The 23,826-nt window shown below is 31.3% G+C and overlaps 3 protein-coding genes and 1 non-coding gene across 4 annotated transcripts; 1 reads left to right on the top strand and 3 right to left on the bottom strand.

The window, feature by feature from the left end:
• Window positions 1-1,964: 1,964 nt before the first annotated feature.
• LOC107928332 (B-box zinc finger protein 22) lies at window positions 1,965-2,756 on the bottom strand. Its single transcript, XM_016859518.2, has 2 exons — window positions 2,463-2,756; window positions 1,965-2,366 (listed from the first exon to the last, which is right to left on the bottom strand). Exons 1-2 carry the CDS (start codon window positions 2,646-2,648, stop codon window positions 2,181-2,183), a joined length of 372 nt encoding a protein of 123 aa, XP_016715007.1. The 5' UTR covers window positions 2,649-2,756; the 3' UTR covers window positions 1,965-2,180.
• A 974-nt stretch (window positions 2,757-3,730) lies between these two features.
• LOC107928320 (furostanol glycoside 26-O-beta-glucosidase) lies at window positions 3,731-5,561 on the bottom strand. The gene has a single exon (XM_016859510.2). The coding sequence runs from the start codon at window positions 5,384-5,386 to the stop codon at window positions 3,842-3,844; it is 1,545 nt and encodes a 514-aa protein (XP_016714999.1). The 5' UTR covers window positions 5,387-5,561; the 3' UTR covers window positions 3,731-3,841.
• Window positions 5,562-12,129: 6,568 nt separating this feature from the next.
• LOC107928296 (uncharacterized) lies at window positions 12,130-13,258 on the bottom strand. The gene is made up of 2 exons (XM_041100087.1): window positions 12,694-13,258; window positions 12,130-12,590 (listed from the first exon to the last, which is right to left on the bottom strand). Exons 1-2 carry the CDS (start codon window positions 13,256-13,258, stop codon window positions 12,130-12,132), a joined length of 1,026 nt encoding a protein of 341 aa, XP_040956021.1.
• Window positions 13,259-15,160: 1,902 nt separating this feature from the next.
• Window positions 15,161-15,241, top strand: TRNAL-AAG (transfer RNA leucine (anticodon AAG)). The gene has a single exon. It is a non-coding gene; the product is annotated as a tRNA-Leu (tRNA).
• Window positions 15,242-23,826: the final 8,585 nt, after the last annotated feature.

Below are 23,826 nucleotides of genomic sequence, written 5' to 3'. Positions count from 1 at the left end.
TCCATTTAGATCCTTAGTTCTTTTTATTATTAAGAAAGTCCTTCATGATTGAACTTGTACTACTTTTACAATTTAGTCCCTATACCTTAATTAATCACTAATTTAATAAAATTACTTATCCAAAATTCAATTCACTACTAATATAACTCCCTAAATATTTAATAAAAATATTTATGATCCCGATTTATGGAAACGGGATCCTGAAGCTGAATTTTCTAGCACCACTGACTTAAGGATTGATACACTTGTATCTTAAGTAACTATCCAATTAAAAAAAATTAAAGGAACAAAATTTAATTAAATTTCACACTAACCTTCTAAATATTAAATAATAATATTTACAGGCTTGAACATTGAAAATGAGATTCCGAAACCACTGACTTTCAGGTCATTACAGTGTGAATAATTTGATTGTGAATTTTCTTAGGTTATTGTTTTGGCCAAAGGAAAAATGGTGAGTGGTTAAGAATGAATGTTTGTTGAGTTGGTTGAACTAGAGGCAAGCCATGGGGTTGACAGTGGCTTTGTTAGGGTTTGGGGTTGTTTGGATTATCAGGTTAGGCACTAATGGTTTAAAGATTGAGAAACTAAAATGTACACTTATTAAAAGTTCAATGACTAACTTATAATTTTTTTAAATTTGAGTGAGTAAATTATAAATTTACTAATAATTGAGTGATCAAATTGTAAATTTACAAGTCCCACATCTTACTTCCATTACCAAGTTAATGGGCTAGACTTTCGAATGATTCAATAATCAATTTGTAATTTTTTGAAATTAGGCGATCAAAGTGTAAATTTACTAATCATTGAGAGACTTTAATCTAGTTTACCCTAAAAAAATGTAACAATTTTTTTTGATAAATCAGCTATATTTCTTCATCTCGATACGAGGACCTTGCCAAGCCAACGGTATAATATTGACCTCACCAAATTAATCAGTGAAATTTTTCTATGAAATGTATCTCGTCTCATATGGCCATTGACATTTGTCCTTTGCATGCTCAACATGTGAATCTCGCTTAATCACATCAAAATTAATCTAAGACAGTCTACAAAGACAAGACCGCTAGTAACCTCCCACGACACGTACCAAAGACCTACCATAACTCAACAAGCTAATTACCTAGTGGCAGCTGACCTCATGGGAGCTTATGGTTCCATCTACTTAAAATATACATAAACACCTCATCATACTTCCTCCCTTCTACTTTTTTATATTAAAATGCCAAAATTTATAGATATTAAAAATCATTAGAGGCTATATTTAAAGAATTTAACCTCATTTGCTGAATAAGAGGCAATGGAAGTACAAGAGGTGGTTCTTCGACACATCTTCGATGTCCAAGTCCTATTTTTCTTTTAAGTAAGATACTCGTAACATGTGAAAAATTGAAACATTCTTGTATAGACACTCATCTTGATACACTCATCTTGAGTTTGAAAAAGTATTAACATAAAAGAAAGTAGCATAGTTGACATCGGTTAAGCAAGTTCTCAAACCACAAAAAGTAGTTGAAAGGAGGATACTAACAAGTGATTAGAAAAATGGGGTTCTGAATTTAAATCTTAGAATTATCATTGTTAAGAGAGTATTACCTAAATTCTATCCTTTCCTAAAATAAGATTAGACTCAGACCATAAAACCGATGGGATAGCTGTGATTCTACCAGAAAAAGACAATTGAAAGGATGGAGATGTTGGGTTAAAACCACACTTCAGAAGTTTGATGTGAAAACCGTGGGAAGACTAACTTATGTATTAAAGACTTTAGCGGCTCATTCATGGAGCCAGTTTACCGCACATGGAAAGGGATTTTTCACACCATTAGATTGATTGCGAGAAACTTTTTGTGCAATACAGTCCTTGCTCAGTTACACACACCATTGAAAATATTGGAAGCAAGACAGGTGAGTGCTTTCACTCACTGATGTCTGTATTTGTAGGTGAGACACACAGAAATGTTACTAAAGAAGATGGGCGGTGATCTCCACTCTCTAGTATTAGAACAAACAACATTAAGCATAGTACAAAAACTAGAACAATAAACCACACCTTAGATGTTCCATTTTTCCATTGATTAAAGCCAAAAAAAGAAGCATCCATTTGCCATTTGCCATTACTGAATGCTTTCCAGTTTTATTATATTTCTCTTCCAACATTTGGTGTATATTGAAAGGTCACTTAGCATTGAAACAAGAGGCACCAATGGTGTGATCAGTTTTGGTTCCAACATCAACTTCAACCCCAGTAAGCAAAAACCTCTGATGACATGACACAACTGAATTCACTGTATGGATAGCAACATCACATTTTCGACATAGTAATGCCCGGTCTTGCAAACAAAAGAAAAACCCAGATATTTCCTGTCCAAATAAAAAAAGGGTCGATTTTATCAACGTTACATGATAAAATTTTTTACCTTTTAATTCGATTTTAAAAAAAAAAATGGAAGTACTTACCTGACAAATGTCACATTTAGGCATTTGAAAAGAAGAAGAAGAAAAGAGAGGGAGGCGCTGGTGTTCGCTGACCAATTTATTGGCCGCGTGGACTTTCTCGTCGCATTCTAAACACAGCGCTGCCTCGTCGGCGCAGCACAGCACCTTCGCCACCGCCGCCTCACACAGGTTGCACTGTATCCTCATCTCTCTCTCGAAAATTTATTTATTTAATTTATATAATTTGTGGTTTAAGGAAGGCGCGAGCCAACGGATCTTTTTCTTTTTCTTTTTTGAATTTGAGAATGTTTTTTTAATTAAATTTTGGAATTTGATTGTGTTTATATAAGGAGTGTCGGGGGATGATATTTTTGAGGGTACACGTGGCGAATTTTCAATTGTGTCTTTGACTGGGAGAGCAGACCGGACCGCTTATCTGGCACTTTTTGTTAACTTTCTAATGGGCAATATATATTTATTTAATTTTTTAAATAAAAAAGCAAAATAATTTAGCAATGCAAAATATCTCCAGGTAAATATCCAAAATTTACGTGGTTCTCTTTTTGCATGAAAAGTTCAATGGGGCAAAACTCGGTTTAAATAGATGAATTCATTTTAAAAGCATTTGAAAGTTTAATTGAAGTTATTAAATTGATAAAATCGTTGATGGATGACGCTTATTTATACTATCTGCATCAATAGAAAGTTCTCTTTCTTATTCTCTTTTATAGTTCTATTTTTTTTATAAAACAACTTTTAACATCATGAATCTATGAACTAAAATCTAAACAGCTTGCTTATCTGATTTTTAAGATTATCATTAGATCAACTTGGATCTAAAGTATGTTCTTTTACTCGTCAATGGGTATTGGTCTATTGTACTGATTATCCAATTATCACTTAGAGCTAGCTAATCAATTTTTTTTTAAAAAAAAACTTAACCGCTACTCGTTAATAGGTATTGGTCCACAGTATCGATTGTCCAATTATCACTTAGAGCTAACTAATCAATTTTTTTTTAAAAAAATTAACCGCTTAGCGGGTTAAATAAACCCATAATTAAATTTAAATATAAATTATAATATATATTTTATTATTAAATATCAATCTAAATTAGTTGACAAAAAAATTATCCAACTATTGTATAAGGTCAAATCAATTTCGAGCTATAAAATAATTCAATTACTAAATAAATCTATTTAAAATGTATTAAAAAAAAGTATAGGGTTGATATAAATAGAGAGAGCGAGACTTGAATATATAAAACTGCATTAGAACAAAATACATAAACATAACTTATGTATCCATTATATTAAAATTGGAAGGCTTATAAGCTTACAAATATATTATCAACAAAGGTAAAATCTTTGAAAAAGTTATTTCCATCTTCGAAATATGTATTATTTTATACCTTTAATAAAATTATGGTACCATTTAGCAGATTCCTTACGCGAACGAGTAAAGTTCTTGAAATCAACATGATACAATCCAAATCCGATGGTGGAGGCATCTCCCCATTCCAAACTATCTAGTAAACTATAATAGAAATATCCTTCGACATTCACGCCATTTTTTATTGCAATTTGGAGTTGATGTAAATGTTTCTGAATAAATTCAATTCTGCTTTGATCCTTTAGTGTCTCGGAGATCGACATGTTGCTTTTCTCCGGATAACCATTCTCAGTAATGTAAATTGTAAGGTTTTTGCTGTAGTTTTTCTTCATAAATGTCAAAAGTTTATAAAGCCCTTCGGGATAAACGTAAATTACATTCCCTCCTGCATTTGGACCAATAAGGACTCCATCTTTGTCAACTGTGGCATTAACATTTGGATCTAGCAAGCAGCTAGCTGGTGCAGCATTTGGAGTAGATGGAATGCTTTTAGCATATCTTGAGGTGTAATAATTGATGGCGATGAAATCAAAAGATCCTTTGACAAGCTCATTTTGTTCCGGTGTGAAAACAGGTAGCCTATCTTTAACCAATCTTCTCATGCTTTCTGGGTATTCTCCGTGCATTAATGGTTCCATAAACCACCCCAACTCAAAATCCATACCTCTTTTTGCTGCCTCTTTATCAAGTGATGACTTTGAATATGGCTCATAATAATGGGAATTCAGGGCTATTCCAATTTGTCCACCTTGTGTTTCCTGGTACTCCTTTATGTAAAGCTTAGCAGCTGTTGCATGAGCAAGAAGAACGTTATGGGCAACAATGTAAGGTTCTGTGGCTGCATTACCATTGGGACACATTTTCCTATCTGAACATCTGCCTGGTGGAGCCACTCCCAAGCCATACCCCATTTTAGCCATAATTAGTGGCTCATTAATTGTAATCCAATTTTTAACTCGATCTCCGAATGTTTTAAAACAAATTTCAGCATAATCCTTGAAATCATTCACAATACTGTAATTTAAGAAGCCTCCATACTTGTTTTCAAGGGCTTCCGGTGAATCAAAGTGCAGAATTGTGACAAAAGGCTCGATGTCATTTTTAATCAACTCATCTATGAAACTATTGTAATGACTGATACCCTCTTGATTTATTCCACCACCCAAAGTTCCATCAGGCAAAATCCTTGTCCAGGGAATGGAAAACCTATAAGCATTAACGCCAAGATCTTTTAAAATCGATACATCTTCCTTGTAGCGATTATATGAATCAGCAGCTACCTCCAAGTTGCTATTATCTTTTATTTTTTCTGGGAATTCTCGAATAAATTGGTCCCAAACACTCGGTCCTTTCCCTCCAGATTTAGCTGATCCTTCGATCTGCGCAGCAGAAGTCGTTGCTCCGAAAAGAAAATTATTTGGAAAATCTGATCTTTTAATACTCACATATTCTTTTTGAGGTTCTTGAGTTGATTGGCAATTGGAACACAAGCAAGTAAACAAAACAAAGACAAAGATGCTTATCAAACACTGAGTTGCTGAAATCGGCAACATCCTTAAGTCCTTGTAACCTTGCAATTTCTGTAGCACTTACAAGATTAACAATAAATACAATCAAAGCATTCAAGGCAAATTGTGGAAGGATATGATACGATCTCGTCCAAGCTCGAGTAATTGGACCTGCAGTTGGTACTCGATTGATTTACAAACAGATTCGGTTGAGCCCTTGGACGAGATCGTATCAGGATACACGAAGGAACAACATTTTATACATACCCATCAAAACTATCTAACAAAAACCCTATTTTAGAATACAGTTGTTATTAACCATGAATGAGACTTTCCAATCATATGGTGTTTTAGTAAATTAATTTTCAACCGTTATCCCAAAATTGTCATTTTTAATATTTATATATAAAAATATTTTAATTAAATTAATAATATTTCAAAAAGTAAATCAAAAGGGACCAATTTTAGAATATTCCAACAATTTGTATCATATTTATCAAACTAAATAAATGGGTGGACTCTAAAAATTCAGCACACACAATTGTTTCAATCTAATAATATAACCATTTTATTTAAAACATAATTTAAAACACAATTGTTAGTGAATCTCGTATGTTGACCTGATGATAAAAGTATAATGTATAATATATTTTGTTATATTATATTTATTTTAACAAATTTTATATTTATATAAATATGTTTTAAATGGTAATAGTATCTCAGTCTTGTGATAAGAATATTGTATTGTAATGTATAAGAGCTTAGGTTTAATCTCTAGTAATCACACCCCTAAGCCTAATTATAAATATACATATATACTTTTTTTTTTCAAAATACTAACATGTATTTAGTAGCTTTTCGTTGAGAGAGACAAAATAATTTCAATTTGCCACTCAACTCCAAATGTAAATGAGATTTTGATGCTTGCAAATTACATAAGTTTTTACAAAAACAAAAACAAAAAAACAAATTCGATTAGTTATTATCGTGTCAAGTAGATCGAGTTATTGAGTGACCAAAACCTTCAAATAATTCAGTGGCTGAAACAAAAACGTAAACGAAAACTTTCGAATAGTTCAATGAATAAAAACTTTCAAATAGTTTAATGACTTAAATGAAATTTTTTGAATAGTGTAGTGACTTAAATGAATATTTCAGTGAATAAAAACTTTCGACCTATGCATTATATTAGTACACTTTATATTTACTGAAACTTGACCTTACTCGAAATGTAAACTTCAAAATTTACCCAAGCTCATCCATATTTATAAAATTAACGGCCAACCCCATTTTACTCTCATCCGTATTATTATTTTTTAAAATTTATACTATTTTTAATTTTCTATATTTTCTTTTATTAAAATGTGAAACACAGATCACTTAACATACTTTTTAACATTTATATTATTGTATTATATTTTTAATTTTATTTCATATAAGTTAGGTAATATGTGAAAATAAAACAATAAAATATATAGTATATAGTAAAAAATGTGTCGAGTTGGGCCGATCTTAAATAGACTTCATTTCTTTTACTTATGCTCATTTTTTTCAAACAATATACTTTTATTAAAATTTCTTATATTTTAAATAAATTTTTTTTACAATCTTTTTGTAGGTTCGGATTATATTTATTCTTTCTGATACAATATCTAGAATTACCAATAGTTCCTTCCAAACCCATAAATATGAAGATAATGTACTTTAACACACTCAAACCCACGTTCTCCTATATAAGCAACAATATCCATACCAATTGAGTTAATACTCAAAATAATATTCAATTTTTCGTTCAAATTTCATCAAATTAAATTGTGGTACGTCTAAACGTATATGATCCAACAATAGACATATGTTAAGTGTATGTGACAGATTTGTCGGGCTTTAGGGGTCTTGTCCCGACACCAGAAACCGTTGCTATGGAAAAGGAAAACATTTATATACATGACAAGATTTTGATTTTGTATCAAATGACCATTTATTCCAAAAATCATAAGTTGGAGCCAACCATGCTTTACCTTTCCCCTAAAATATCTTCTCAATTTCTTACTATTTCAACTGAGAGATAAGTTTGATTAATTATTTAGAATTATGATTAAATTAATAGAATGTATAAGTATTAAGGTTTAAATATGTTATTATATCAATTAAATATATATTATGTTATTATTTATGTCAACCATTTAATGGAAGATTTTGAAAACTTTAGTGGCAAATGATTAATTATGTAGTTTAACCAAAAACTTAATATTAAACACAACATACGGATTTCTAAATTTTTAGATGTTAATGAAGGGGGATGAGGATATACATATAAGATATTTTACATATTTTAGTCTCAATTTTATATGACGTTGAAAATAACCTCGTCCATGAAGGTTGATTACATCTTTAATCAAGGTTGTTTGAACTAGGTAGGTCGGTCGGTCGAATTGAGAAGTGATTGAGGTATCGATTCAAAGAGGGACATTGAATTAGTTGACTCGAAAACTGGTACAGACTAGTTGAATCAGACAAATAAACGGTTGAATCAGATTTTTAATATTTTTATTTTTTAATAAATTTTTAATAATTTATTTAATCGATCGAACGAACCGGTGACCTAACCGATTTTACCACCAGTTCAATTTTGAAAACCTTGTTTATAATTGCTTCACATCAATTTTAATTGAGTTGATATCATAAGTCAATCAAGCACAAACTTAGATGAAAATTTTTTAAAATATCCTTTTATATACGAAGGAAGTTATATTATTATGAGAGTGTTTTTGTCTTTTTTATATTTTGATAAATCAATAAATATTCAATTGTAATGAGATTTGAATCCACGACACAATGAAATTTAAGCATTTAATTTTACCATTTCAACAAAATATCATCTAAATTTTATATAAACATTTTGCTATATAGTTTTTATATTTAATTTTTTAATATATATAATATACATATTATATTTGTATCCAAGGGCAAACACGGATGTATGCAGTCGACTTGGCCCTCCAAAAATGGTAAATTAATTTATAGTATCTTTCAATTTTATGAAATCATAAGTTAATATAATAGTAAAATTACACTTTGTCCCCAAAAAATTATTATTAATTTTTTATCTTCTAATGAAATTTTTTGACTTCACTCATATTCCTAGGAATATGATTTTAGTTTATACATTTAGTATATATATTTATAAATATAAATATAAATATAAATACAAATATTTTAAGAGATAAAATATTAATTTTAAAAAACATGATACGGTGGAATAGAGTAAACATTTACTAAAACTCTTTGTTTAATTTCTTATATATATATATATATATATTTATACTCCTATAAATTTTTCTTCTTTTTAAATGAATAAAAATTGATAAAATGATTCGAGTTTTATCATCCTATAAACATTGAAATAAAGCATAAATGTATTTTTCAAAAGGAGAAGAAAGCTTTACATTATCAGCAGACATTATCCCCTTTTGCAGGCTAATGACCTGTTATGGTTAAAGTTTTTTTCCTTTCCTTTTCTTTCAAAGCTGGACTTTGTATTTTGCTAACGTTTAATATCCACAAGGCATAAAGGGGGAAGAAATAAAGTGAAAAATATTCAAAGGTTTTATCTTTTATGTTTGCAGAATATGGACCTCAAAAATTCAACATCAATCTACCCCTAAAAATGTCTAACATAAGTGCCCCAACTTTACAAGTTGACCCTATAAATTCGGTGAATAAAAATTGAATCGACTGGTATAACCTTCGGATCATTAATCCAATCAGATTATTCAATTAATATATTTGATTTAATTGTATGATCTTTTTAACATATGATTGAAGATAAAATGTTTAAATTTCATCCATTAGAAAAAAATTGTATCTGGGTTTGATTTTAATGTTCAATTTGGTACTCAAACCCAACAATATCATGTAGCCTAATGATTTTGGCGCTCAATTTTAGGTAGTTAAATGGGACAAAGAAAAACTCAAGTATCAAATTAGAAAAAAAATTTCAGATATCAAACTAAACATTGAAACTAAACTCAAGTACCAAATTAAGGTAAAAAAAATCAAGTACCAAATTGAATATTAAAATCAAAGTGCCACATAATATATTAACCCTAAAAAATAATGAAATTGGTTTTTACATGTTTAATTTAGTTTTTGTTGGTATTTTGAGAGATAATTTAATTTTCTATCAATTTATAATCCTTAATTCTCGAAAATATTTCGTTTTAAATAAATCAATAATTTTCAATCAAACCAATTTCACCCATCACTGCAATCCGTCTCCTTTCCAACATTGCTACAAACATTCAATATGCACCAACCATGGTGTCTCCTTGAGATAGTCACATGAAGTGCTATTCTTCCAACCTTATACTCAATTATGGATTTTTTATGGCTTTCAAAGAAGCAAATATTTAGAATTTTGTATATAATGAATGATTGTTGGTCCATGTACGTGTCCATTATTTATTTATGAGGAGCCAAATTTTATCTATGGTTCAAAAATGTTGATGGGCATTTCCTACCTGTGTGTTACAACAAATAAAGGGCTTATGAAGATATTTTTAAGGTATTTCCCATTTTAGTTCAATCTTAAAATAAATAAGACTCGTCGATTAAGTTTTAACTCGATTAGTATTGGTATTGTTGTTAATGCAGAAAGACATGTGTTTGAAAGCACTAAAGCACATTATCTTCCTATTTAAGGGTTGATGAAGAATTATAGGTAGTTCTAGGCATTGTATCAACAAGAACAAATATAATAAGAATTTATCATGAAATTAATATTAAAAAAACTCAAAATTGACCTGATTAGATATTCAAATTTTTTATTAATTTGGTATTTAAATTATATATATATTTATTTTGGTATTAATTTTTTTTATTATAAGTAGTACTTAGTTCTTATTTTTTTTAAAGTGGCATGTATGTTAATTCAACCGTTAGTTAAATTGATAAGTTTATTTTTTTAAAAAAAATAATTGAAATTTACCATGTAGCAAAAAATAATATTACTTTCTCTTTGTATTTGTTTACATATTCTTTTTACTTTGTATTTTTTCTTTCTTCTCCTCTCAATTGAACTTTTTCTACAAGTGTGAGTATTTGAGTTTCATAGTTTTGATTAAAATTTTCATAATTGGATCGATGGTCATTGTTCTATATTTGATCGCTTCATCCCATTTGATCAAATAAATTATAAATAAAAAAATTAAAAAAATTAAAACTAATTAAAAATAGAGAAAACAAGTTCAATTTTTTAATATTATATTACAATGTAATATATTTAATTTTTTATGACATAAATTACTTATCAAATAAGCAAATTGAATATAATGTATTAAACGAAAATGAAATGCGGTTTTAAATTTTAATCCCTATGTTTTTCAACATATGAAATCAAAATTATACATGATTAAGATAATACATATATTTAAAATTTAATCAACATACTTTCAACATTCTTTATATTAAATTTGAGTTAACATTTAATTTCTCGACACTTTTGATTCCGATTAGGATTGTTGGTCCATTAATTTGCGATTTTAAGCTTATTATATTTTATATACAAAAGAAAAGAAATAAGGCCATTTCTTTTACATGCAAATGCCAATTTTTTGGGCTTTAAGTAGCCTTATGGCTACACGGTTTAAAAGAAACAGCTTTTGTTGGTATTATTTATTTATTTATGGTAGAAAAGAAACAGCAAAAGTGATCACAATAAAAAAATTAAGACAACACAATAATAGAATTATTCCGATCTTTCATCAGTGAACTCAGAACTAAAATTGGGGCCGTCTCGAATATTCGCATACTGTTGCTACCAGTAACTAAGATATTGGCCATATGATCTGCTACTCCGTTATGAAATCAAGAGATGTGTCGAACATGCACCATGCACCTTCCAATTGCGGCGAAATAGTTGGTGAATATTCCGCAACTTCCATAATATGCTTTCAGCTACACCTCCAGCAAGGATTGTTTTCACTAGCATAGCATTGTCGCTCTTAATTAGTTCCACTTGCCGAAAGCCTTCCTAGGCAATAATGAGCCCCTCTAGCAAGGCTCTCGTCTCAACCTTAAAGAAGGAGTCCAGTTTAAAATATTAAATTAAATTTTTATCATTTTTAGGAGGGATCAAAGTGTAATTTTATCTTTATTAATTTAATTTTTTTTTTAAATTTAAAGGACCAAAATGATTTAATTTAGGCAGACCGAGATTTGCTAGCCCCCTAAATTCGCTCCTGGCTCTACCAACAAAGCCAAATAAAAACCTATAACATTAGAAATTGAGTGACCGAATGGTAATTTTAATATTTATTTAGTGTAATGATTGATAGAAAACATATTTGGTAAAATACCAACAAAGACCAAATTAAACTAGTAAAAATTAATCTTATGGAATCGTTATTATATTAAATAACTAATGATATTGTAATAGTAGATAGGACCAAATTATATCAAATTAAAGTATAATGGTTATTCACCAAGTTTTTTGCTCTATCGTTTGAAATATTCACCGGCCAATGGAGTTTTGCAGTAAATCCTATCAATTTGAAGAAAGACATCAGAAAAATTGATTTAAGAATTAATGTCTTGATTGAATTCAAATATTTTTTAATTTTTTAATAATTTATTTAATCGAATCAAATTGTTAAATTTTAAAAACCTTGTTGACCTTTAAATTTGCACCAAAATAGTTGAAGAGAACCTCAAAATAGGCCCAAATGAAACATAATCCAATCTTATTAAACTTTCAACAAAGGACATTTGAACTTACATTTGGTTTGAAACTAAAGGGAGATGAGAGCACAAATGGTTTGAATCATAGTAAGAACAAGCAAGATAATTGCAGCAATGGTAGCAACCCCTCTCCAAGGAGTAGAAAAATACTCGAGCTTAAGTATTGCTATCCAACTATGGTGGGGAACAGCATTGTATGCATTGAGCTTCATGAAAAGACTTGAATATCGGTTCTCAGTCCCCACGTTAATATATTTGCAGAGACGGTTAAACATGGCTACTATTTCAATAGGGCTGCCAAGCTGGTTAATCAGAATTCTTTTCCGAACAAGAATGCTCACATCCTCAGCAGATTTGATGAGATATCCTATCAGAAAGATGTAATCGCAAATGAAAGTGTCGTTCGGATAATAGCATTGCTCCCACACCATGAGGTTCCCATAAAACGATTCCGTGGAGTCGTCGACCTTGAGAGGAGGGATCTTCAATTCTCCATTGTTTTCATCAAATTCTATATCGAATAAGCATGTGTTTAAGCTCACCTTGAATTTGACGCCTGCTTCACGCAGTAGAACTGCACTGTATAAATACGCACCTTGTTGCTGCTGCTGCACCTTCCCTTCCTCCAGCTTTTGGAATGATATCAAATTCATGAAGTGTGTATTTCCTCTCAGAATGTTCCATTTTCCACACTGCTGCTGCTTCTGAATAGTGTAGTATGGTTGCTGAAAATGTTCTTATCAAATCAGTGAAATGCTTAGGGTCTTCCAGGTTGGATCTATATTCAGAACTACGGGGATTGTTTGGTGATAGAACTTCATCAATGGAGATGCTTTGGTTGTAATAATGGCTAAAGAAATGACAGGTGAGATGAAGAAAAGAAGGGTAATGTGGATTACATTTCAAGGCACGTTTATACATTTTCTTGAGAAGAAAGAAAGGAAGCTGGTTTTCAAGCAACATCAAGTCTCGTTTTAGATCATGGATTGTCCCTGATTTGGCAAAGATGAGATCGTTTTCAGCTCTCAATCCTTCGGAGTAAGCTCTTAACAAGAGTTCAAGGATGAAACCGGCATCAACTAAAATCATTCCGATGAGCAACGACGAATGTGATTGAGTCCCGGCCCGTTTGTCTTGCCGTGCTCTTCCCACTGAATCATCCCAACACCTGTAATACATCTTCTCGTAACACCCTTGGATCTTTGATAGATACTTTTCAATCAATTCAATGAAATCGTTCAAGCTAGTGTTGGGTTTAGCACAGCGGAGAAACGAGGCCACGTATAGTAGTAGTAAACGAGAGGGCCGATAACGGTGTATCGAGGGCGATAAGGAGCTAAATTTTCGTCGGAAAATTTACCGGGGATTCGGAAGATGCAATAATCTGGCTTGACGTGCTGAGAAATATTGTTTAATGAATCTAATTTGGATTGAATTTGTTGGGCTAATTCGTCGACCGATAAATTTTCGAATGGTGGTGAACAGCATCTCTTGTTCGTTGAAGTTTCAGGCTCTTCTTCGTCTCTTTTAGACCATTCCTTAGTACCAGTATTTTCCATTTCTTAGCTTGCAGTATTTTCCGGGAATCCAAACAAAAGGAATTCAATGCAATTAACAGCAAGTGCTTGAGAGTGGAAACATAATGGCAGGGAGGGTTGCAATCTTCTAACTTATATAATATTGGATATATACTATGTGATAAATATGTAAGTTCATACATTGGGAATCAGCTAAAATATTATGTAATAATTAGAGTTCATACAAAACACATTCAATGTTGGAGGACTGGGTAGCACAGCCAACTATATTAGGTTTCTAAAATATCGAGACAACAAATTAAGAATTTCTCTTCAAGATTCCAAAACAACTATAAAAACAAAGTCAATTGACAACTGCAATTAGCAAGGAAAAAAAATAATGGTGTTAAGATACTACAAAATAATTGAGAAAAAGTTTAATTATTAGGTAGTAGTTATATCTTACCGCGTTTGAAAAGTCACATGCTATAAAAACATAACATGCCTTGTTTTTTTTATCAAAGTCCCTTTTTTGGACTTGTATTTTTGCCCAAACCTTCTCATTTTTCGGGCAGGCCTTTGAGTTAGGCTGAGTGACCTAATTCATGGACGAATCTGATTCGAACTTATACCCATATATGACGTTAGTGGATAAGAACACTATGGTAAAACACAACTAAAATAGAAAAGCATATTCTTAAAATGGCAAACATATAGTCTAGATTGCAACAAAACTAATAATTTTTTTTAATTTAAAGAAAATAGTACTAATTTAGCATCAAATAAAAAAGCAAGTAAAACCAGTATTTTTAACAGAAAACTTAACCTTTGCATTGTTTTCTTAGATTCCATTCTGTGAAGTATGGTGGGGTACCTGATTCAAAATCAATTAATTAACTGGTGAAAAGTATGATTTTTCAAATAAGAATTTTTTATACAATATTTACTTCTACTCAAAACTTCTTTAAACCCTTAAAACGGAAGAAAAATATGTCTATTATTTTTAAACTCACGTCCTGCTTATTGTTACAATAACAATAATGTCAGTTGAACTAAAACTCAATCAACTTTCAAGTCAAAATTTCTTTAGCTATTAAGTTTCTAAAACTATGAAGTCAACAAACTAGTAATTTCTTTCTTTTCTTTTTTATGGTTAAGTGAGGAAGGATTTATTTTGAAGTTCCCAAAGAACAAGACTGATAATAACTATGAATAAAATAGAAGAAAGATTAAGATGCAGTTTAAAACCTTTAATATTATCACCAATAATGACATGTATATGATGTACTAGTGAAATCCATTCCAAACAATAATGACTAATGCAATCTCTTACTCATAGAAGATGAGTTGAATACTCTCAATTAGGTTTATTGATTACTATTTCATGTCTAAATAAATGAGGATAAAAAAAAAACTCTATTTATATAAACATAAAAAGTGACGTGTCTTCAACAAAAATTAAAATATTTGTTAATAATAGGGAGAAAACTTTTGGAAAATTTAGTTAGGTCTTCCATAATATTTGGGAATTCTCATTCTATCCTAATCGCAAATTCCTAAAACTGTTGAGATGGCCGAGTTGGTCTAAGGCGCCAGATTAAGGTTCTGGTCCGAAAGGGCGTGGGTTCAAATCCCACTCTCAACATTTTCTTTTTTTATTTTGTTCAAAGCCCAGGATAAGTTATGGACCTATTGGTTGCCAAGGCCATGGGCTTGGAATAGGCTTTATTGAGTACGGGCCATGCATTATTCTTTTGGGTACATAACAGCGAACAAGCAATTGGGCTAATTTGGGCCTGGTTCAATGGAGAGAAATAGGATATCCTAATGTTGTCTTGGGCTTGGTATATTAAATCAAGTTTTATATTTTTTTAATCTTTATGATTTGTAATAATTAATTGAAAGATGATATAATTTTGGGCATTTTAGTACTTGAATTTTTTTAATCTAGATATCTGAACTTTACAGCTAAAATTTTTGTTAATTTCTGAGCTTGAAAATTTCATTAATTTAATCACCTAACACTTTAAAATTTTTAATCATTACTTAAAAATTAAAAGATGCTCTCTCAATTTCTCTCTGTTCATCATAATTTTTAATTAAGATTCTGCCAATCTTTTGTTACATAAGCTGTCGGCCACTACCACCAACTACCATCGAGTATTTATTTTTAGAAAAGAAAATTCCTAGAACATTTTTTATCTTCTCCTTTAGTTTATCTACAGATTTACTAATGAAGAGGTAACTTGAAATCTTTTAAAATTTTATATATTAATAATTTTAGTCCTCAATATTAATACATTAGACATTGTGTCAAATCAATTTTAATTCTAAAAAAAAATTAATTTTTAATATTTAACATTGTGCAATTTGACTCTTTTTTTATAGTTTTATTTTTTTTTTGTGACATTAAGAGTTGATTTTAAAAGAATAAGAAAAGATAAAAATTATTATTTTATATTTTTTTGGTATTTCTATTTTTAGTATATTTTCAATAAATTTAGCTGATAAAATTGTTTTTTTTAGCTTTTTAGGTGGAAGGGTTACAAAGAAAAACTAAATTAAAAGAAAAATTAAATTACACAATGTGTAAATATTAAGGGTTAAATATTTTAGAATCAAGACTAAATTGACACGGTATATAAATATTTAAGTTTAAAGCTGCAATCATGCCAAATTTTAAAGATGTTGAGTCACTTTTCCATCAGCCTGACCAAAAAATATAAAAATCGAATAATTGAGTAACCATTTTATAACTTTTCATAATTAAGTAACCAAAAACTAAACTTACCAATAGTAGGATAACTACTCATATAGTTTACCCAAATTCCATATAAAATATTACAACCAAAAATGACTTTGATGGTATTTTTAAAAAAAAATTAAAATCTCATTAAAAAATAAAGGCAAAAATCCTTTTCACTAGAAAAAAAATTTATAAAGGCAATGCAAATATTAGTGGGGTTAGTTGAAGTTGATGGATTCCTTTTGTATTTGGGATTATATTGGATCTATTACTGATGCTGATGATTTTCTTTTGTACTTTTTTGCAATTTATTAGGTAAAATCATAAAGGTGCTTTTATTAGGATTTAAATAACATTTTTAATCCCTCTATTTAAAAGGGTAGATTAGTTGCTTATCATTTATTTTTTTGATTCCAAAAACTACAAGCCGAGAAATGGAAAATAATGCTCATACGAATGCAAAAGCAGAAGAAAAGCGACAGTCTAGAAGAGACAAAAAGCCTGAAATTTCAGAGGATACCAATTGTTCAGCCTCAGAAAACTTATCAGTCCAGGAATTAGTCCAAGAGATTGCATCCAAATTCAATTCATTACATAATCCTCAGCATGTCACGCCTGATTATTGCATATTCAGAATTCCTGGTAAAATTTCCGACGAAAATTCGGCTCCCTATCGTTACCGTTACGCCTTTATCGGCCCTCTCGTTTACTCCTCCTATCTTTCAGCCCACCGTGAAGAAGAAAAACAGAGATACCTGGCTGCCTTTCTCCTCCGTGCTCAACCCAACACTAGCTTGATCGATTTTATCACATTGATTAAAGGGTCTTTAGCAAAGATCCGAGGGTGTTACGAAAATTTGTATTACAGGAATTGGGATGATTCATTTAAAAGACCACGGCAATTCATTTAAAAGATGTGGGTATACTTGTTCGAAGAAGGATTATGATTAACTAACCAGCTTGGCAGCCATAAAGCAATAGTGAAAATGTTCAACAATCTCTGCAAATATATTGATGTGGAGAAGAAGAACCGATATTCAAGTCTTTTCTTGAAGCTTAATGCATACAATGCTGTTCCTCACCATAGTTGGCTTGCAATACTTAAGCACCAATATTTTTCATCTCTTTGGAGAGGGGTTGCTACCGTTGCTGCAATTATCTTACTTGTGCTTACTATGATTCAAACTATTGTTGCTATCCTCTCCCTTTAGTTCCAAATTACTGTACATTTATTTTCTTCTTCAACTTTATCTCGTGTCCTCTGTTAAAAGTTTTAATAAGATGGGAATTGGGATTCTCTTTCGTTTAGGCCAATTTTGAGTTTCTCTTCTTCAACTAATCTTGGTTTTTTTTAGTTTATTTATTTATTTATTATAGCCGCCTATTTTGAAGATAACTTCTCTTTAATTTCTTTATTTTTAGGCTGATTTGTAGTATTATTTTCGTAATTTATAAACTATTCGGGTCATGCAAATCATTTGGAGTGGGAGATCCCTCCCATCTTTCTTGATTTTGTTTTTCATGCGGATAATTGGACAATTTCTGTCATGGTGGATGGTGACTACCGGATTAGGTGTAGTGGCCTTGTGGGTGAGCATGCCAACTTTAGTTGGAAATTCATCCCTCTATTTATTAATATAATAAACAACTTGCTAGTTGTTTTTAGTTGCCTTGAGCCCCAAAAAGCCTTTAAAAATTGTAGGAATGCAAATTAATATAATGGTATAATTTCATTTTGGCCCCCAAACATTTTTAATTTACTTTTGGAGGACCCTCCAAACCAATTTCTAGGTTTTCTCCCACTATCTAATATTTCTATCACATAAGTCTAAAATATTATACATACTGATATATATTTTATATATTTAATGGTTTAAATGTTTTGTACATAAAACAAATATTTAAAAAATAATAAATTGACTTATTAAATATTAACCCTACAACAAATTATGATGTGTAAATACATCTTAATTTTATATTAATGATAGTGACAACAAATGAAAATTAAAATAAATAAAAATGGAAATAAACTTTAATGAAAGCAACCTATAAAATAGAATAGGTTGGGTTTGTTTTCACTTCAATTATTTTATTCTCAAACTTTTTTTTATTCATATTTTAGCCTCCAATTTATATTACTTTTTCACATTGGTACTTTAATTTTTTTTTTCACTTTGCTTTTGTTAGTATTTCCACTCCAAATAAACAACGTTAAAAAATAAAAAGCCAATTGGATTGTGTCACCTATCTTATTACAGAAATATATAAATTTTTATTATATATAAACTTAAAATGTATATAAATAAATAATACATATATAAAAATATCAAAAATTTTAAAAAAATATAAAAATATAATTAAATATTTTAAACTAAAAAAATCAAGATTCATCTAGGTAATTGTTCATCATCAATTTCTTCTGCTTCTTGATCATCTCAACACCAAAAAATAGAAACCCATTAATTTTATTAAATAATTAAATATTTTAAATAAAATATAAAAGAAATTATGAGTTCATCTTTTACTTGTTCTTCAGCATCCTGTTTTAATCTAATGGAATAGTCATTACTGTCATAAATTAAATGTTATAATCTTTTACGATGGAATGGATATTTAATATCCCAGTGATGGGATATTAAGCTGGTTTTCATTTATGTGTTTAATTCTTCAATCTCATCTTCATCTTCCGAGATATTGCTGGTTGCTTTCTCGAGCTAGCTACTACACAAGTTGTATTCATGACTGTCTGTCTCTAAAATTTTAACCTAAATGTTTTTCCTAATATCACAATGTGACATATGCAAATGGCACTTATCGATGCTTTTTATGTATTTAATAAAACTGTGTGTCATATTGTAATTGTATTGTGTATTAATAAAAGTATTCTCTTTTCTTGTAATTGTAAGTCTCAGTTAAGCCTTAAGTTTTTTAACACTTAGTGCACTTGGGTTAGCTTTTATATATGGTCGGTTTTGCCACATGAATGATATATGGTTGACCCTGCCACCTAAGTATGATAGTGCATTAAGAGGTTAGAAGGTAAAAGTTTAACCAACTTCGGAGAGTTGGTGTAACATTAGTTGTAGGTCTTAGCACTACACCAAAACAGGCTTTTAGCGACGCTTTTTTAGGCCTTAAAAGTGCCGCAAATACTTTTAGCGGCGCTTTTCAGAAGCCGCTAATGACTGCGCCGCTAAAGGTGTTGGTCTATAGCGGCGCTTCTAGCACAAACGCCGCTGAAGACTAAGACCTTTAGCGGCGCTTTAGTGGAAGCGCCGCTAAAGATCAGGTTCTTTAGCGGCGTTTTTGCTAGAAGTGCCGCTAAAGATCAGGGTCTTTAGCGGCGTTTTTGCGACAAGCGCCGCTAAAGAACCTAATCTTTAGCGGCGCTTTTCCCCACAAACGCCGCTAAAGACCATGATCTTTAGTGGCGCTTTTTCCAGAAACGCCGCTAAAGACCCTTATATTTAGTGGCGCTTTTACCAAAAATGCCACTAAATGCCAACACCTTTAGTGGCGTTTTTTTGAAAAACGCCACTAAATTTGGCAGATTTGTAAAATAAATTTTTTTATATTTTCAGCCCTCCTGTAAAAACAAATCAGAAGAAATCATATCTAAACCAGCCAAAAGTAATAAATCTATATATTAAACAAATAATATAATAAATATCAATAAATAAAATAAAATTCGTATTATTCTTACAAAAATGTTAAAAGTTAAAATGATAATTAAAAGTCAAAATTGAAGTATATTTACACGATAGTCTAAGACGGCGACTGTTGCGACTGTTGAAACATCTTCATCATACTCTGAAGCTGCTACTGGAGTTCATCGAACTTTTGAAGCTACTTTGCTTCCCTCGCTGCAGCCTGTACTTCTCTCGCTGCCGCCTCTGTTTCTTTTGCTGTCGCATCTGCTTTAAGCTGCTGTTGGAGTTCTTCATACTTTCGTGGAACCTCAGCTTCTCTCGCTGCTGCATCTGCTTTAAGTTGTAGCTGGAGTTCTTCATATCTTTTTTGAACCTCAGCTTCTCTCGATGTTGCCTCCGCTTTAAGTTGTGTAATTTGCTCAGTTGTTGTCGCTTGCATCTAAGCCATCTGGTCTCTTAACCTCTGAACTTCAGCTTCAGCTCGACTCCCCGAAGGCATATATTGTTGCGAGCTAGATCCAAAATATTGGGATGGGTTAACAAAAGATCCTTGAAATCGAACCCGACCATACCTTTCAAGACCCAAAACTTCAGTGATAATCCGGTTATCAATGTCGTCAATATGAACAGAACTATCACTGGAAGCAATCGCTTCGTACTCCGTCTTTTTATCCTTTAATTTTTCCTAAAAAATAAATCACATAGTTAGGAACGCAATATATATTAAAAAACCCAATGCAACATAACTTAAAAATATTTGCATTACAATAAATGAAATAAATAATTAGAAAATAAACACTATAAATAATTAAAACAAGTGAAATTGTATTAAGCAAATGTACCATAATTTCTGCAGCTTCAGGAGTCATAGGCTTTCCATCTTTCTTCCTATGTGTAATGTCAAAAAGTTAAAGGCGTCCAACTTTTTAACCGGACGACAGTTCCTACAATACAATAGTAAAAATATTAATTGATAGAAAGTAATAAATATCTGCCAATATTAAAAAATTCAAAATACCTCTGAATGAGCTACACACGCAAAACTTTTCGACCCAGCTGTGTGAGTGAATTTTTGTTGCTGCCTACTATTTTTTCCAACTTGTTCACGATCCTACATTATGAAATTATTAGTACATTAATTAGGAAATACTATACACTAAAATAATTACAAAATTTTATAAGTTGCACATACCTCTCCTTTCTATGAAGTCCAAAATCTAAGACCTCTTCCCACTGGTACCTTAGCATTCCCGGCGGGACATTTTGTAATCTCTCATCGAGTGTTGTTTTTGTCTTAAAATAGTCTTTCTTTAAAGTGCTCTTATGGTCTCTCCATCTTTTTCCCAATGCCTTCTTTACATAAGCATCGGAGACATCTAGAACAAATCTCGCCTACAAAAAACACAACTTAAAAAAGTAAATGTAAACGAAACTTAAACCCAAGTATTATAAATGACATACACGTTTTGTTACCTTAATGTTATCGAGAGCTTGGTTCTTGTTACTCTCGAGCACTTTATGCCATGACTCGAAGTTAATTGGCAACATATTTGCTTCTGATCCAACAGGCTGACCAAAGCTATTACTGGATACTTGGACACGCTCGACTGGATCTAGCTTGTATAAATCGCTCAGTACCGTACGTCCGCGAACTCTCCGCGTCCCACCAGTTTCATCTGAAAAATAAAAGTATTGTAATATATGAAATTAAAAAAAAATAAATAAGAAGTCAACACACATGTAAATTAAATGTTAAATTACTTTGAACTTCTATAGGTTCCTCAGGTGTAACCGGAACATTCGAAGATCCAATAGCAGTCTGTTGTTCAGTGCTGTTTGTTTCCACCGAGTTTAGAGTACCTTGAACAATGCTGTGCGATCGCACTTTTTTTCTAGGCATTTTATCTGCAATACAAATAAACTAGTTGAAAACATAGTATACAATTACAACAATAATATCACATATAAAATAGTTGAAATATCATCATTCGTAAATATAATTAGATAATCGTAAAAGCTTACTACATTATAATTCGTAAATATCTTCATCTGTATCCTGGCGGACCCATTGAAATTGTGTACTAGTACTAGGGATGTTTTCGTTTAAGTTCTGTTCTGGAAATGGCAAAGTTTGTGTTCTGTCGTCAATGTCATCTCTACTTCCACTGCCCATGTCAAACAAGTCTCTGGGGATGTTACGGAGTATAACGTACCAACCCTCATCAGTTGGATCTTTTGAGTAAAAAACTTGTTTGACTTGAGAAGAAAATACATACGGCTCATCAATCAATTGTTGTCCTGTGTGAACCAATCGAGTGAAGTTTACCATTGTGAAACCAAATTGATCTTGCTTGATTCCACATGCAGTATTAACATCGGCCCAATCACCTCGAAATAAGACAACTTTCCATTTGCCGTAGTAATCCAACTCAAATATGTCAGTAAGAAGTCCAAAATATTTCACATTTCCCTCCACAGGATTATTGTCCCTAGCACTAGCATAACTTGTAATTGAGGAATTAACAACTATTCCACAATTTTGCGTTCTCCTCAATCTCTCGCGATATTTTGTATAAAATCTGAATTCGTTTATGAGGAACGCACTACATCTTTTAACCACCCGATTTGGACCTTGGGAAAGCCATTAACTTCGTCGGTGACGTTCTTCCCACTCCAAACCTATTGAATGGAAAGTAAACTGAGTCATTAAAAATGTTTTGAGTAAATATTATTATTTGTCGGTGAAAGCTCCAATTACATACCGTTTGGCTTAACCATTCATGAAAAGATTCTGTAAACAACTTATTGATATCTCGATGTTGTGTTCTTCGAGAGCGCGAACGAGATCTCAATATTTGTTTGTACTCACTATGTTAAAAATATGTTCAGTTTGTTAGACTATAAACAATTTTTAAATGATGAATATTTATCAAATTTCTAGAACTTACTTGCGTAAAGGTTCCATTGATTCGTGGTGAAACAGAACATATCGATGTGCTTGTACCCACGATAAATCATCTAATTCTGCAATTTCAACTTTACCGATTGGTTCTCCAAAACTTTGGAACAAATAATTATCGGCAAAGTTATGATCCGTGAGTCCAGCATTTCTATTTGGTCTGTTCAACCTTGTTTCAACATCTTCCAAATATCTTGAACAGAAGGTCATACATTCCTCTGCCAAGTAGCCTTCAGCAATCGATCCTTTTGGATAACGCTTGTTGCGGCAATAAGACTTTAATTTGGATAGGAACCTAAACACGATATACAACATTATCAAAAGTTGTAACTAAAGGCATATAGGTGAATGAAGGAAAATTTTAAAAATTGTAATTAACACCTTTCTATGGGATACATCCATCGATAGAAAACGGGTCCGCCAAGAATTACTTCATGCGGGAGATGGATTATCAAGTGAACCATAATAGTGAAGAAGGAAGGTGGGAAGATTTTTTCCATGTTGCATAAAGTTAAAGCGGCTCGATCATATACCTTCTGAAGTTCTTGAACATCCAAAACTTTGCCACAAATGAATTTCATTATATTGGATAGTTCAATTATACAAGACGTCACCTTCTTCGAAATACAACATCGTAGAGCAACTGGCAGTAAACCTTACATCAAGATGTGATAGTCATGTAATTTTAGCGAATATAGTCTTCGATCTTTGACACTAACACATCGAGATATATTTGATGCATACGCATCTGGAACCTTTATATCCTTCAACACCATGCAAAACACTTCTTTCTCTGTCTTCGACATTGAGAAAATAGAAGGCGGCAACCGATATTTACCATTCGAAAGTAGATTCGGATAAAGATCAGGTCGAAT

The sequence above is a fragment of the Gossypium hirsutum genome, chromosome D08, assembly GCF_007990345.1.
Source record: "Gossypium hirsutum isolate 1008001.06 chromosome D08, Gossypium_hirsutum_v2.1, whole genome shotgun sequence".
NCBI classification, from domain to species: Eukaryota; Viridiplantae; Streptophyta; class Magnoliopsida; order Malvales; family Malvaceae; genus Gossypium; species Gossypium hirsutum.
Note: the sequence above shows the minus strand (reverse complement) of the source record. Positions and strands in the feature narration are given on the sequence as shown.